Source organism: Aquarana catesbeiana, linkage group LG11 (assembly GCF_042186555.1).
Source record: "Aquarana catesbeiana isolate 2022-GZ linkage group LG11, ASM4218655v1, whole genome shotgun sequence".
Lineage (NCBI taxonomy): Eukaryota > Metazoa > Chordata > Amphibia > Anura > Ranidae > Aquarana > Aquarana catesbeiana.
In genome coordinates this window covers 63,738,165-63,755,363 of record NC_133334.1, presented here as the reverse complement: position 1 = coordinate 63,755,363, position 17,199 = coordinate 63,738,165, and the positions used below count along the sequence as shown (strand labels likewise).

The window sequence follows — 17,199 nt, the reverse complement described above, 5'->3', positions numbered from 1 at the left end:
GTTACTTTAACTGACAAGCGCACTGTCGTGTGACACTGTACCCAAATTTTTGTCCTTTTTTCCCCACAAATAGAGCTTTCTTTTGGTGGTATTTGATCACCTCTGGTTTTTATTTTGCATTATAAACAAAGGTTGACAATTTTGGGGAAAAAAAAAACAATATTTTTTTTTACTTTCTGCTATAAAACACATACAAAAAATGTTAAAAAATCAAATTTCTTCATCAGTTTAGCCCAATATGTATTCTGCTACGTTTTGGTTAAAAAAAATCCCAGTAAGCGTATATTGATTGGTTTGCACAAAAGTTATAGCATCTACAAATATATTGAATATATATATGGAAATTTTTTTTTTTTTTTTACTAGTAATGGTGGCGATCAGTGACTTATAGCGTGACTGCGACATTGTGGCAAGCAAATCGGACACTAAGTGACACTTTTGAAATTTATTTGGGGACCAGTGACACTAATAAAGTGATCAGTGCTAAAAAATATGCATTTTCACTGTACTAATGACACTGGCAGGGAAGGGGTTAACATCAGAAACCTTTCACTCGGAAACTATGCTAGTGAGGTTTTACTCTTGCACTCTCCAGGATACGTAAGAAGCCAGGGCCTGACTCTGCCCAACAGGCACCATCTGGATCAAAAATATCACATTTAGATGGACTGACCCTTTAATCTGGTTCTCCCCCCCCCCTCCTTTTTTTTTTTTTGTTTTTTTTGTTTTTTTTTGTTTTTTTTTACGAAAATGTTGTGAGCTTTTTATTTAAAGCTGAGGAAAATAAAATTAGTTGTGTTGCTGTTAACAATCAATGGAAGCTTTCCAGTTTCTAACTTGCATTAGAATAATAACAGGTACAATTTAATGAGTTTTGTCCACAGTAAGGCTGCTTTCAGACTGGGGCGTTGGGGGCGTCGGCGCTAAAGCGCTGCTATTTTTAGCGGCGCTTTACTGTCGTTTTTGCAGAGGTTTTCGGCCGCTAGCGCTTTTAACCCCCGCTAGTGGCCGGAAAAGGGTTAATACCGCCCCCCGGCGCTATGCCGGCGGTTCAGTGGCGCTGCCCATTGTTTTCAATGGGCAAGGGAGCTTTAGGAGCAGTGTATACCCCACTCCTACAGCGCTGCAAAGATGCGGCTTGCAGGACTTTTTTTGAAGTCTTGCCAGTGCACCGCTCCAGTGTAAAAGCACTCTGGCTTTCACACTGGAGACACAGGAGAGGCTCTTTACAAGCGCTATGCAGGCGCTATTTTTATCGCTATATCGCCTGTAAAGCGCCTCAGTGTGAAAGCAGCCTTAGCATTGGTGTAAATGCTAAAATAAACTATAGAAAATACCGCTTTTTCCAATGTGTCTAAAATTCTATTACCTTTATAAAAAAAGTTAGTTACAGTGCCTTGAAAAAATTTTCATACCCCTTGAAATTTTGCACATTTTGTCATGTTACAACCAGAATCATAAATGTATTTTATTGGGATTTTATGTGATAGACCAACACAAAGTGGCACATAATTTTGAAGTGGAAGGAAATTGATGGTTTCCAATTTTTTTTTTACAAATAAATATCTGAAAAGTGTGGCGTGCATTTGTATTCAGCCCCCCTGAGTCAATACTTTGTAGAACCATCTTTCACTGCAATTACAGCTGCAAGTCTTTTTGGGGATGTCTCTACCAGCTTTCACATCTAGAGAGTGAAATGTTTGCCCATTCTTCTTTGCAAAATAACTCAAGCTCTGTCAGGTTGGATGGAGAACGTCTGTGAACAGCAATTTTCAAGTCTTGCCACAGATTCTCAATTGGATTTAGGTCTGGACTTTGACTGGGCCATTCTAATGCCGTGTACACACGACCGGACTTTGCGGCATACTTTGCCCGGCGGACTTTTCTATGGACTTTATGACGGACTTTCCAAATGAACGGACTTGCCTACACATGATCAACCAAAGTCCGACGGATTCGTACGTGATGACGCACGACCGGACTAAAACAAGGAAGTTCATAGCCAGTAGCCAGTAGCTGCCCTAGCGTCGGTTTTTGTCCGTCGGACTAGCATACAGACGAGCGGACTTTTCGACCGGACTCGAGTCCGTCGGATAGATTTGAAACATGTTTCAAATCTAAGTCCGTCAAACTTTTGAGAAAAAAAAGTCAGCTGGAGCCCACACACGATCGAATTGTCCGACGGACTCCGGTACGCCGGACCAAGTATGCCGTAAAGTCCGCTCGTGTGTACGCGGCATAACACATGAATATGCTTTGATCTAAAACATTCCATTGTAGCTCTGGCTGTATGTTTAGGGTCACTGTCCTGCTGGAAGGTGAACCTCCGCCCCAGTCTCCAGGCTTTGCAGATTCTACCAGGTTTTCTTCTAATGCCCCGTACACACGGTCGGATTTCCCAACGGAAAATGTTCGATGGGAGCTTGTTGTCGGAAATTCTGAACCCATGTAAGCTCCATCGGACATTTTCCATCGGAATTTCAGTCAAACAAAATTTGAGATCTGGATCTCAAATTTTCCGACAACAATATCCGTTGTCGTAAATTCCGATCGTGTGTACACAATTCCGACACACAAAGTTCCACGCATGCTCGGAATCAAGCAGAAGAGCCGCACTGGCTATTGAACTTCATTTTTCTCAGCTTGTCATATGTGTTGTACGTCACCGCGTTCTTGACGTTCGGAATTTCTGACAAGATTTGTGTGACCGTGTGTATGCAAGACAAGTTTGAGCCAACATTCGTTGGAAAAAATCCATTGATTTTGTTGTCGGAATGTCCGATTGTGTGTACAGGGCATAGGATTGTCCTGTATCTGGCTCCATTCATCTTTCCATCAACTTGTGTGTTCAGGGTGATGTGCAGCGTTAGTTTTCTGCCACACATAGCGTTTTGCTTTTAGGTAATTTTGGTCTCATCTGACCAGAGCACCTTCTTCCACATGTTTGCTGTGTCCTCCACATGGCTTCTTGCAAACTGCATACAGGACTTCTTATGGCCTTCTTTCAACAATGGCTTTCTTCTTGCCACTCACTACCAGTTGTCCTGTGGACAAATTCCCCCAGCTGAGCTGTGGATCTCTGCAGCTCCTCCAGAGTTACCATGGGCCTCTTGGCTGCTTTTCTGATTTAATGCTCTCCTTGCCCAGCCTGTCAGTTTAAGTGGTTGGCCATGTCTTGGTAGGTTTGCAATTGTGCCATAATCTTTCGATTTTCAGATGATGGATTGAACATTCAATGCTTGTGTTTTTTTTTATAACCTAACCCTGCTTTAACCACTTGCCCACTGGGCACTTAAACCCCCTTCCTAACCAGACCAATTTTCAGTTTTTGGTGCTCTCACACTTTGAATGACAATTACTCAGTCATGCAACACTGTACCCATATGAAATTTTTGTCCTTTTCACCCCACAAATAGAGCTTTCTTTTGGTGGTATTTAATCACCGCTGGGTTTTTTATTTCTTGCAATATAAATCAAAAAAGACTGAAAATTCGGTAAAAAAAATAATAAATTCTTTGTTTCTGTTAAAATTTATTGCAGAGTATTGGCGAGTATTGCACAGTATTGCAGATTATTGGCACTGAGCAGCGCTGTGGGCACTACACATCCAGCCCACAGCGCTGCTGCAATCTCTCCCCCTCTCCCCTCGCACTGTACCGATAGGTACAGAGAGGGGAGGGAGGAAACGGCGTCTTGACGTGACGCCAGTTTGTTTACAAGTGATCGCTCCATCATTTGACGGAACGATCTTGTGGTAAACGGGCGCTATCAGCGGCTATGTACCGCGATCCGTGATGCGCCGGGTCCGGATGTTCCCGTTTGCGCGCGGGAGCAAAATTCTGGGAGGACGTCCACCCAGAAAAAGCCAACCGCGCTGTAGCCGTCTTTCGGCTATGGCCCGGTCGGCTTCTCCACAACTTTATCCCTGACTCTTTAAGGTGTGTTCCTTGGCCTTCATGACGCTGTTTGTTCACTAAGGTTCCCTAAAAAACCTGTGAAGGCTTCACAGAACAGCTGTATTTATACTGAGATTAAATTACACACAGGTGGACTCTTTTTTTACTAATTAGGTGACAGATGGTTCGACTTTAGGGATATAAGCGGGGCTGAATACAACACTTTGCAGATATTTATTTGCAAAAAAATTTCAAACCATTTATCATTTTCCTTCCACTTCACAATTATGTGCCACTTTGTGTTGTTCTATCACATAAAATCCCAATAAAATACATTTACGTTTTTGGTTGTAACGTGGCAAAATGTGGAAAATTTCAAGGGGTGTGATTACTTTTTTAAGGCACTGTAAGTTAAGATAGAACAACATATGCTATTTTAGTTTGACAAGTAATTTTACTCTCTGTCCATCTGTAAATGTTTACACAGATTTCTAATATATCTAAATAAAATACACTATCAACATATTTTACCTAAAGACAATGACCTTAAAGTGAATATATTATTTGGCCATGCAGGGAAAAGTAAGAGGTTGTCTTTAATAGTGGCCACAGCAGCAGCAATGACTCACCTTGCTCTTTGCCTTCCTCCATTCAGTTCAGCTGCTGGGAGCGAAAAAAAAAAGGCCCAGCATTTCCACATACAGAGGAGCGTGTGACAGCGCTCTTATTGGCGACACTTGATCCAATCAGCCACCTGTACTGTCACATAGGGTCGGGAAAAGGGTCCTCAGCCCTGTGTAAGCTCTTCATCATACCTTGGAGCTTTCACAGGGCTATCTCTACATTTCTCCCAGTGACTGAATGGGAGTCATGGGAAATATCAGCAGTATCTGGGGGCATCAATAAACCAAACCTGTTGCTTTGTGCTGTAAGAACCAAGCATGGGTTCACTTTAAGGAAACTGTGATGTGATATTTAAATAATAAGTCTTACCATGTGGTGACACAAAGGGTTCTCCACAGGACACCCAAACTTCAATAGGATGACGCAGAATATAACACAGCAAATACTTATCCACTATCACCCCTTCAAGGCCCGTCTGTGTTGCTGTAGATGTGTCAGTTGCAATATCTACAATGGAGGATTATATAGTTAAGATAACTTTGTTTTAAATCTCATAAAAAAATATCTCTATACTGCTTCTATCTACAATGTATGCCTGTGTATGCCCTGTTATTGTGTGTTGCCCCCTGGTGGACATTAATAGTATTGTATATGTGTGTGTGTGTGTGTGTGTGTGTGTGTGTGTGTGTATATACTGTGTATATATATATATATATATATATATATATATATATATATATATATATATATATATATATATATTTATTATTATTATTATTATTATTATTATTTTTTTTTTATTATTTCAGGTACTTATATAGCGCCATCAATTTACACAGCGCTTTACATATACATTGTACATTCACATCAGTCCCTACCCTCAAGGAGCTTACAATCTAAGGTCCCTAACTCACATTCATACATACTAGGGACAATTTAGACAGGATCCAATTAACCTACCAGCATGTCTTTGGAATGTGGGAGGAAACCGGAGTACCCAGAGGAAACCCACGCAGGCACAGGGAGAACATGCAAACTCCAGGCAGGTAGTGTCATGGTTGGGATTTGAACCAGCGACCCTTCTTACTGCTAGGCAAAAGTGCTATCCACTACACCACTGTGCCGGAGATTTATAATCTCCATCCATGTATGCATATTTAAATGGAATCCTGTATTAGAGGAGAACATGTAGTCTGCTCTAATAAAAAAAAAATCCAAAATAGGAACATTCTGAGCCTTCCTCACCCTCTAGATATATACAAAACAAAAAAGTAAACAGCTAACACTAAAACTGAATAATTCATTAACCGCCATACATATATAGATAAAGACTGATCTGGATCTTCACATTATAGTGGTTATAATAGTGCAGACTTACCCCTCAGGGATAGGTATGCATTTTTTTTTCTATTCCTGAGCAGCAATGGCAGCTCAGTGGTAGGTTGAATGACACCCATGGAGGCTAACCTCTAACCTGCCTAGCTCAGAGCTAATAACTCTCTCTCTCCAAGCTTCTGGAGGTGGGAAAACTATACATTCTTTTAAAATGAAATGCAGGAAATTAAAATAAAACCAATCAAAGACCACTAATCACTCAGTTCTCAGGTCCATTCTGAGCAGAGAGTGATGACTGGCAGTTAATGGCTCTGGGCTCTGCCCTCACTGGTGCACTGGACTGTGGAGGGGCAGGAGCAACTGGCTCAGCCTCTCAGCAGCATGCTCTCAGCAGCATGCTCAGCCTCTCAGCATCATGCTGAGAGGCTGAGCCAGCTGCTAGTCAGGTATCTGGGTGGATCCCAACATTACTATTGGGATCGCTGCAGAGCCTGGACCGGCCCTGTGACGTCAGCACCCAGCAGGCTTTAGTCGGCTGATGGCTGAATCTGGGTCACAGGAGTGTGCACTTTTGTGATCCATAGGAGAAGTAAGGCCAAAAGAGCTGTGGCCATACCTCTCCTTAACTTTTTTTTCATGCAATCCTGAAAACCTGCACCCTTGTTATCTTGCTTTTATGAGGACTACACCCTGGCAAGTGATAGGACAGCCTTGCAACCTGACACTCAGACATGAGGTAGGACAGACATATAGCCTGACATTCAGCTTAACAAGGAAATAAATCAAGTAAACAATACAGAGTCAAGTAATCCTAGAGTCAACCCTGCACTATTACAATCAGAGTAGTCAACTGTCAGTAAATTCAAGGGTAGTTTGTGAAATCCGTGATTTTTATCAGATTGCATGTCCGTAATGGACATTCAGGGACAGGTGTAAAAATCATGGATTTTACAAACTGTCCGCGAATTTACTGAGAGTTGGCAACCCTGATTACAATTCCTTAGTTAAGTTTCATATTATTACAAATGCTCATTGGAGATTGGTTCTTTTCTGGTTCTTTTAATTCGTTGACTTGAAACTAATATGAGGAGCAGGAGTTGTGACATTATTTGGCTCATGCTTTTTTACGTTGCAGTCATAGATAGTCAGACAAGGCATATTTAAAGAAAAAGCTCAGCAATGACGCAACCCTTCTCATTACTCTTAGTGCAGGTATATGTAAATTGAGTTATAAACTATATTAAAATCCATATAGAAGGAGACAACGCCCTAACCTATAAAAAGTGGACGTTTTCTCCTGAGACTCATAAAACAAGACACCTAAGCTTAGAGTTGTCCCAATACCGATACTAGTATTGGTATCGGGACCGATACTGAGCATTTGCGCGAGTACTTGTACTCGCACAAATGCTCCCGATGCCAGATCCGATACCTGGGAGAGGAATAAAGCAACTTGGCGCAACCGGAAGTCAGCAGGCGGAACGCCGAAAGTGACGCTCCGTGTTGACATCAGTGCTTGGACATCCCGACGCCCATCTTGGTACACCCTGCACTCGGCTGCAGTAAGCCAGCAGCAGACATCTTATTACACCCAGCCCATATAGTTCGGGCTGGGTGTAACAAGATGGCCGCTGCTGCTTTTAATGCGGCCGAGTGCAAGGAGTACAAAGATGGGCGTTGCAGCAGCCTTTCCTCATGGCATGACAGTGTCACTACACCTGCCCATCAGTGCCCATAAATGCCACCTATCAGTGCCCAATGCCCATAAGTGCTGCCTGTCAGTGCCAGCCACCTGTCAGTACCAGCCACCTGTCAGTGCCATCTATCAGTGCCAGCGTCACCTGTCAATGCCACCTGTCAGTGCCACCTATCAGTGCCATCGCCATCTGTCAGTGCCATCTATGAGTGCCAGCCACCTATCAGTGCCAGCCGCCTGTCAGTGTCAGCCATCAGTGCCATCTGTCAGTGCCCGCCATCAGTGCCATCTGTCAGTGCTGCATATCAGTGCCACCTAATCTGTATTGTGCTTTGAAAACTGTCACATAACATTAAAAAAAAGTATTGGTAATCGGTATCGGCGAGTACTTGAAAAAAAGTATCGGTACTTGTACTTGGTCTTAAAAAAGTGGTATCGGGACAACCCTACCTAAGCTATAATTCAAATTTTAGTAAGAGGTTCTCACCATTCCGGTTGTTGGTTCGCTCTTCCTCATCTCCGATTTGCTCCTTGTTTTGTTTAAAGAAATCATTCACAGCCCAAGTGACCAAATTAGACAATTCCAGGTTGACTGTACCATCCACAGTATACAGCCTGCAGGCAGGTCGGGGGAGGTCCAACTTTATTGTACAGAGGTCTAGTAGCTGGATAAATGGAAAAAGACCACATGGAAATTATTACATTTTACATTTTATTACATTACATTTATTACATGTGAGCACACCCCTCACATTTTTGTAAATATTTTTTTTTTGTTGTTGTTTACAAATGTTTTTATTAAGGTATAACATAAAAACAGGGTGTACAGGCACCGAGAGGATAATAAGTACATTCGTGAGATAGGATAAAACAGCTTACATGTACATCTCTCATGTTGTCTTTGAACAGAATAATGAAATAAGCAGTAAACCCAATAATTGGGGAGGAAAAGAAAAATGAAAAAATAACAGAGAAAACCAGAAACCGTGATATTCAAACAACACAAATGTAGGGGTTGTAATACAATTATAATATAATTCTATATAGTATAATTCTATACTATAATTCGACCAGAATACAAATTACAGCAGCGTAATGTGTCCGTAAAGGTGAGTATCATTAATGTCTACTGTGAAAGTTATATCAGATGGCTTTAGTCCATCTGGGCATCAGGAGTAGGGACCGAGGGATCCTCAAGTCCTGTGCTAAGCAGGTGAGTTGACCATATGCCCCATTTGTGATCAAAGATGTGCATGGAGTTTAGGAGAGTATGGTGTATCCTTTCCATCAATCTAATAGACTCCATACACATTTTTGTAAAAATTTTTTTATATCTTTTCATGTGACAACACTGAAGAAATGACACTTTTCTACAATGTAAAGTAGTGAGTGTACAGTTTGTATAACAGTGTAAATTTGCTGTCCCCTCAAAATAACTCAACACACAGCCATTAATGTCTAAACCGCTGGCAACAAAAGTGAGTACCCCCCCCCCCCCCCCAATTAAAAAAAAATCCAAATTGGGCCCAGTTAGCCATTTTCCCTCCCCGGTGTCATGTGACTCGTTAGTGTTATAAGGTCTCAGGTATGAATGGGGAGCAGGTGTGTTAAATGTTGTGTTATCGCTCTCACTCTCTCATTCTGGTCACTGTAAATTCAACATGGCACCTCTGTCAGGGCTGGGCTCAGCCCTTCCTTCTCTGAGCTGGCCGCTCAGCTGTCAGCTAATTGCCAGCTCCCATCTCTCTCCACAGTTACTCAGCAGTTGTTGATTCTATAAACAGAACCCTAGGGTTAACGCTGTGCTCGAAATAGAAAAGGTTTTTTGAAAATAACTAAAAGCAGCATGCACCAAAAGTCCAATACTAAACTCAAACGCTATGTGATAAATCAAGATGCAGCTCTAATATAATAAAGTAATGAATAGTTTGATCAAAAGAGAATAATAGTGAAAAAACTCTCAAAAAAGAAAACTAATGCAAGTACCACACACAAAAAAAAAGAAATGCTGACGGAGCTGAGAACTGACACGATCTTAGTTGCATACTGCTGATGTTGGAATAGGTTCCCGGGAGACCTGAATATCCCTGTGCCTGATGAGACTACCTTATGGTGGTCATCTGTAGTCGGTAAGGAGCGCTAATATTCACTTGGGTGTGAATTATCTTGGAGAAATTTCCTTTTGCATTTCTTTTTGGAATTTTATCTTCACATTTTTTATTGACCTTTTCTGATTTACTCATTTACACGGTGTTCATTGGATTTGGGACTTTTTCTTTCATTAGTGATTTGCTGTATTTTTTTTAAATGTGTTTTAACATCAATTATGTGGTTTATTTTGTATCACTTTTATTATTTTTCATGTTACCCGCCTTATTTTCATTCAGTGAGAGTTCTTTTCACCATTATTTGTTTGTATTGGGTTTTTCATACTCAATCTTTTCATCATTTGTGCATCACTGTTAGCAATTTTTTTTCGTGTGTGTGGTACTTGCATTAGTTTTCTTTTTTGAGAGTTTTTTCACTATTATTCTCTTTTAAACAAACTATTCATTACTTTATTATATTAGCGGTGCATCTTGATTTATCACATGCTGTTGATTCTGCTCGTCAGTCCTGCCTACTTAAAGTCATCCAACTCACTTGATCTTTGCCTTCTCTGACGTCATTTCCTGTCTTGTGGGAATGCTAATAATGGTGTTTGCTGCATCCTCTGTTTGTTTCAATGCCCGATTTTAACTTTAACTTACTTTTGTAAGTATAACCTTTTATGTGCAATAAATTCTCTATCTTAGCATACTTCACTATCGGTCCCCCCTTTTCTTCCTTTCTGGGTACCTGTTTTTGTATGGCTGAGTACTAATGCTGAAGGATCCTTTATCATCTCATCAGTGAACTTGCCATCCTGCAACATTCCTTGGATATCTTTACAAGCCTTTACTGACTCCCAGAGTGAAAAGCAGGGTGTCATTGTGATTTGGTGAGTGGGGACACATGTGGGGGTGTCTTGGTACACCTAAAAAGTTTTCTGTAACATTTTCTCTGCACTTTCTGCACACCAGATGTGAAGCATTCCCTGCATTTTTACACACTATTTGTGAAGCACCTTCACAGTCTTATATGGACTTTATGTTTTTGTTATCACCTATTATGGGTTTTTGTTTGTGAGCGCTGTATTTATCTATTTTATCACTATATCCAGAAGTTGTCTTTGGGAAATAGACGTATGAGTGCTGCCAGCATTGCTGTAGAGGTTGAAGGGGGGGGGGGGACAGCCTGTCAGTGCTCAGACCATACGCCGCACACTGCATCAAATTGATCTGCATGGCTGTCGTCCCAGAAGGAAGCCTCTTCTAAAGATGATGCACAACAAAGCCTGCAAACCGTTTGCAGAACACAAGCAGACTAATGACATGGATTACTGGAAACATGTCCTGTGGTCTGATGAGACCAAGATAAACTTATTTGGTTCAGATGGTGTCAAGCCTGTGTGGCAGCAACCAGGTGAGGAGTACAAAGACAAGTGTGTCTTGCCTACAGTCAAGCATGGTGGTGGGAGTGTCATGGTCTGGGGCTGCATGAGTGCTGCCGACACTGGGGAGCTACAGTTCATTGAGGGAACCATGAATGCCAACATGTGCTGTGACATACGGGAGCAGAGCATGATCCCCTCTCTTCAGAGACTGAGTCGCAGGGCAGTATTCCAACATGAGAACAACCCCAAACACACCTCCAAGACGACCACTGCCTTGCTAAAGAACCTGAGGGTAAAGGTGATGGACTGGCCAAGCATGTCTCCAAACCTAGACCCCATTGAGGATCTGTGGGGCATCCTCAAACGGAAGGTGGAGGAGCGCAAGGTCTCTAACATCCACCAGCTCCTTTATGTCATCATGGAGGAGTGGAAGAGGACTCCATTGGCAACCTGTGAAGCTCTGGTGAACTCCATGCCCAAGAGCGTTAAGGCAGTGCTGGAAAATAATGGTGGCCACACAAAATATTGACACTATGGGCCCAATTTGGACATTTTCACTTAGGGGTGTACTCACTTTTGTTGCCAGCGGTTTAGACATTAATGACTCAATGGAGCACAGGTATACAATATAGTGTCAACACTGTATTACTGAAAGCTACAGACAAAGATTAAGCGATGTATGTCTACAATGGGAAAAGACGGAAAGTTTTAGAGGGTGGACAGCACCAACAGGTAAAGATCTTTGCACATAAACAGGTGCGTCCCCAAAAAACACCAAAATAAACAAAAATAAATGTATTGCTTCTATAGTCCAGCAACTTCAGCATCCCTGTCCTTTTAATCAACAACCTACCTGATAGGGTAGAACAGTGGTTAAAAGGGCAGGGATTGCTGAAGATGCTGGACTCTTCTTTAATAGGAGCAAAACCGTCACGCAAAAGTTCTCGGAACTTTTGACCATCAAGAACGCGGTGACGTACAACACTATGACGAGCCGAGAAAATGAAGTTCAATGCTTCCGAGCATGCGTCGAATTGTTTCCGAGCATGCATGTTTTTTTGCGCATCAGAATTGCATACAGACGAACTGAATTTTCGTCAAGAACTCTTTCCGTCGGAGAAATAGAGAACCAGCTCTCAATCTTTTGCTGGCGGAAATTCAGACAGAAAAAGTTAGATGGAGCGTGCACACGATCGGAATATCCGACCCAAAGCTCCCATCACACTTTTTTTTTACAGAAATTCCGCTCGTGTTTACGGGGCATAACCCCTCCTGTATTTTGTTTTTTGGAGACACACCTGGTTAATTGCATAGATTACTATCATTGGGGGAGAGAGAGAGAGAGACAGGTGCATATCCAGAACCATGGATGCACCGTGCAAATATAGCCTATTATACAGTTATTTATTCCAAACTACATACGACTGTTTCAGGTGTTTTAGCCTTTATCAGTGCATTGTATGGAAACTATAGCTTCTATGCATAAGGGTTTAGGACCGAAAAAACTAGTGTAAATACAAAATAGATTATTCACCTCCTTGAAAATTGATTGTTCACATCCCGTTGTTTGGTGTTCATTTGTGGTCCAGCATGGGAAGGGGAGAGATTTGTTGGTGAACTTCTAATTGAAGGGGTCATGATTTGACTTTTTGAAAATTTAGAAATGAGTTCATCTTATCTCTTTCATCATCTTTTTTTTTCACAATAGAATCTCTTTCATCATCTTTTACATTTCTATCCATTCCTTTGTGGAATTGGAGTTGAATAATCAATTTTCATGCTTGGGAATGTAGCTAAGGATTCCTGGTGTAAGTTTTCGGACCATTACCAGGGGCTACACTCTAGGTATATCCCCCTCTATGGTTCTACCCGATGATCCATACAGTGCTAACTGTGCCTGATATCAATTAAATCTCCTGAAGAAGCCAATTACCAAGGTGAAACATGTAAAGATTAAATCAGTCAGCACTTGTATTAGTACTGTAATATCAATATCTATTTCTGTTTTTGTTTGAATTTCTACTTTTTTTACAAATGATCTTGTTCTAATTTAGCACCTTAAAAATCCCAAATATTTTTTTCAAATTTGTAATCATTTTTCAAGGGATGTGGTGCTTTTATTTTTTTGATGATAGGTAAAATACTTTCTCTCCTAGTGTAAATACAGGTTATCGTGATAAGGGACTAAAGGAATAAAAAAGCCCTCTAACCAAATGACAAAGAAGGAAATAAGGCATCAGCTATTACATAGTTACATAGTAGGTGAGGTTGAAAAAAGACACAAGTCCATCAAGTCCAACCTATGTGTTTTGTGTATTACTTTTGTGCTCATTCAACATGCCATGTAAAACAGAAGAAGCCATTATTTCACAAAGACCCTAATGTAGTACTTGCCTCTAGAAATGTCCCAGCAATGAGGAAGCTTCCATTCCTGAATCCATTACCATTTTTGTAGGCCTTCACTCTTAAAGCCGTGTCATTTTTAGCACTTGACATATACTGTGCAATACTGAAGTCATGGTGCTGGGATTTCATATCGAACAGCACGTCTTTCAAGTACTTCAGTGTATTTTCTGCTTCAGCGCTGGATAAGTCTGTCTGTACAAAGTCAAAACAATTTAGCTAGAAAATATCTTTATTATATGGTTGGCATAATGTAAAAATAATAATAACTTGCATAGCATTGGTGATTGTAGCCATTAGTGATGAGCCTAAGTTCAGCCTGAACCAATGGGAAGCTGTCACATGATAGCAGGCCACCATCCCATTCAGCTGTGTGCTGGGAATTCTTCACCCCACAGCAACACATAAGAAAGGGCCAGGGATGTTAATGAAATCATTGACCCGGAGACATAGCCATATATGGCATTGACCAAATATGGCCTTATGGCATACTAGGTCAATGATGTCACCATCATCCCCATTCCCTTGTTACACATGGCTGTGGGGCAGGGAATAGCCCTGCTGCAGCTGATTGGGCCAGTGGCCTGCTATTATGCGATAGCTCCCTGCAGGTTCGTGCCGCACTGGGTTTGCCCAAACCTTAGCTCATCACTAGTAGCCAGTACTCAAAAACCTTTAGTGAAATATAAAGCTGCATTAAAGCATAAAGCAGGGTCACACAGTGAAGATCGCTGGAACCAAGCAGAGTTAGGTATCAGATCAGATAAGCTGCAATCAGGGAAAAACATTGTGTAGGCAGGGGCTATAGGTCAGAAAATATTAGCAAAAAATAATGAAGCCAATAGGCTCTAGTACAGTGGTTCTTAACTCCTGTCCTCAGGGCCCACTAAAAGGCCATGTTTTAAGTATTACCTTGGGGAGATGCAGACTAGAATACTGCAAACACTGAGCAGCAAATGATATCACCTGTGATGTATTTCAGTTATCTTGCAAACCTGGCCTGTTAGTTGGTCCCGAGGACAGGAGTCTAGAACCACTGCTCTAGTATAAGTTATGAAGGAAAAATCTACAATACATAACTATGATTACCCTAAAAGAACCAAATTTGGAATAAGAGGATTTATTCTTTCACAAATAATAAATCTATAAATTTTGGGGTGTGTCTTTCATTCTCTCCCTCCGGTGCTCACACAAGGATCACCAACACCTAAGGCAGTGGTTCTCAACTCCAGTCCTCGGGACCCGCCAACAGGCCAGATTTTAAGTATTACCTTGGGGAGATGCAGACTAGAATACTGCAATCACTGAGCAGCAAATTATATCACCTGTGATGTATTTCAGTTATCTTGCAAACCTGGCCTGTTGGTGGGTCCTGAGGACAAGAGTTGAGAACCACTGACCTAAGGGCTCAAAAAAGATCAACCAAAATGAATTGTGAGATCCCATTGCAATGAAATGATATATCTATACATTACAGCACCATCTTGTGGTTACTTTTTCATATAGCGCTTTGGTTTTGTGTGTTTGGATTATCATTCCACAACTCCTAGTGGTATAGTCTGAGCAGCTGGTTTAGTGACTTTCCCCTGTTTTGGTTACATACTCTTGATTGCAGGCTGGTAGCGCCTGGAAGTTGGTAGTTTTTTTTTCAAAATGAAACCCATAACACTCAATCGGAGGAATTCAATAAATCTATATTGACACTTTTCTGGTGCTTTGGTCCTTTAAAATGGCCTGCACCAGATAAAACAATCCCTGCTGTCCATTTTAATAACTTTACTAACACGTGTGACAAACGAAAAAAAATTACCTCCAGCTTGTATTTAACGAAAGTAGAGGTAATTAAAGCGCGATTCTGGCCATGAAAAAAAAAAATTTTAAGTCAGCAGCTACAAACACTGTAGCTGCTGACTTTAAATAAGTACTTACCTGTCCTGGGTGCCCGCGATGTCGGCCGCCCGAGGCCGACCCGTCCCTCGGCTCTCGAGTCATCCTAACTAAGGGAAACAGGCAGTGGATGTATACAAAATAATTCTGTGCTGCACAAAAAAGAGAGAGGAGAGCAGCTAACACAACCAACAAGATGTTAAATGACAGGATAATACAATAAGTGTAGCGCTATAAAATTAGAGAATGTCTGATATAAAGGCTGTTAGGCCAACAGTTCCAGAAATGTATAGAAAAGAAGGATCATCCGTATATATGACAATAGGTAGTCTTCAGGAAAACATTTCAAAACAGGGACATATGACATCCAAAATGAAGACAGACACACTCCCACCCAGAGATGAGAAGGCTTACCAGATAGGATGGACCCAAAGGGGCATATGCCGAGTTGGGTCGGATAAGGCTTGGGTGGTGAGTGGCTGTAAGTGGCCCGGAGAGGTGATGTTTGGTCCCACAAATTACTGTATCCCTCAAAGCGGTGCTCAAATCTGGAGGGGTGTGGATGATCCCACAGATGTAGATGGTCCCACGAGTCCCGGAGGGGTGGAGTATATGGAACGACCAACACGTTGTTGTATCCCTGGTCTGTGTGTCAGCCTGTGTAGTAACTCAGCATTGAAATGGTCCAGAATTCTTCTGGAAAGAGCACATTGGGACAAACAGCTTGCTGAAAAAAGGTATCTCCAGACTGATTCTGTGCCTGGACACCACAGGCTGTGTGCGTTTACAGGGCCCTCAGCGCTCTTTGGCCATCGATGGTTGCACAGGACCATTTCAATGCTGAGTTACTACACAGGCTGACACACAGACCAGGGATACAACAACGTGTTGGTCGTTCCATATACTCCACCCCTCCGGGACTCGTGGGACCATCTACATCTGTGGGATCATCCACACCCCTCCAGATTCGAGCACCGCTTTGAGGGATACAGTAATTTGTGGGACCATTCACAAACATCGCCTCTCCGGGCCACTTACAGCCACTCACCACCCAAGCCTTATCCGACCCAACTCGGCGTATGCCCCTTTGGGTCCATCCTATCTGGTAAGCCTTCTCATCTCCCACACACTGGTGGGAGTGTGTCTGTCTTCATTTTGGATGTCATAAACAGGCAGTGGAGCCTTGCGGCTTCACTGCCAGTTTCCTACTGCGCACGCGCGAGCGGCGCGGCGCTCTGTGAATGGCCCTGTGGTGTTCTGGGAACACACACAGTTCCCAGAAGGCAACGGGGCCGCTCACCGAGGAGCAGAACACGCCGCGGAATAGCAAGAGGCAGATTAGGAAGACTGCCTAGCAACAAGGCTTCAGGTAAGTTTAAAAATTTTTTATTTTTTTTAGGATTTTTCATGCAATTTTTTTTTTTTAAAGGTGTTCCTCCACTTTAGGACCAACTCTAATCTGGAATACAGAGACAGAAAACGTGTTGCCAAGCAACCCCTGACGCCACTTTGTTACCCAGAAGGATCTGTCTCCTGGACCTCCAGCGTTACTCCTTCCAGCAGTTTCCATCTCCAATTGCCAGCATTTTGACAGCTCTCCTCATCAGCTTGTTCAGCCTCTGCTGCAGCCACATGGATGTTCTGGACACAGATCCCATGCACCCCGCACTGTGGACACTATGTTTAGAGTGAGTGCCCTATCACTACTGGTTATTATTACTGATTTTATAAACTTGGTGTCTTTTGTTTGTGTAAATCAGAGACAGGCAGAGGGTCTGTCCCTGTACACAACGTAGGATGTTTCCCACTTGCCATTTGCTACCCCCTTCCTGTCACTGGTCATTAGGGACGTTGTTGGCTTCCCAGTTGACACCCTTCTAGCA

At 42.1% G+C, this 17,199-nt stretch overlaps 1 protein-coding gene across 1 annotated transcript in view; it reads right to left on the bottom strand.

Moving 5' to 3' along the window:
• Positions 1–17,199, bottom strand: part of DCDC1 (doublecortin domain containing 1) — a 690,767-nt gene that overhangs the window by 27,643 nt on the left and 645,925 nt on the right. Inside the window, exons 32-34 of the mRNA XM_073604506.1 lie at positions 13,421–13,624; positions 8,039–8,216; positions 4,890–5,027 (exon numbers count right to left, since the gene is read on the bottom strand). Coding sequence (XP_073460607.1) covers positions 4,890–5,027; positions 8,039–8,216; positions 13,421–13,624 — 520 coding nt within the window. The remainder of the gene's footprint in view (positions 1–4,889; positions 5,028–8,038; positions 8,217–13,420; positions 13,625–17,199) is intronic.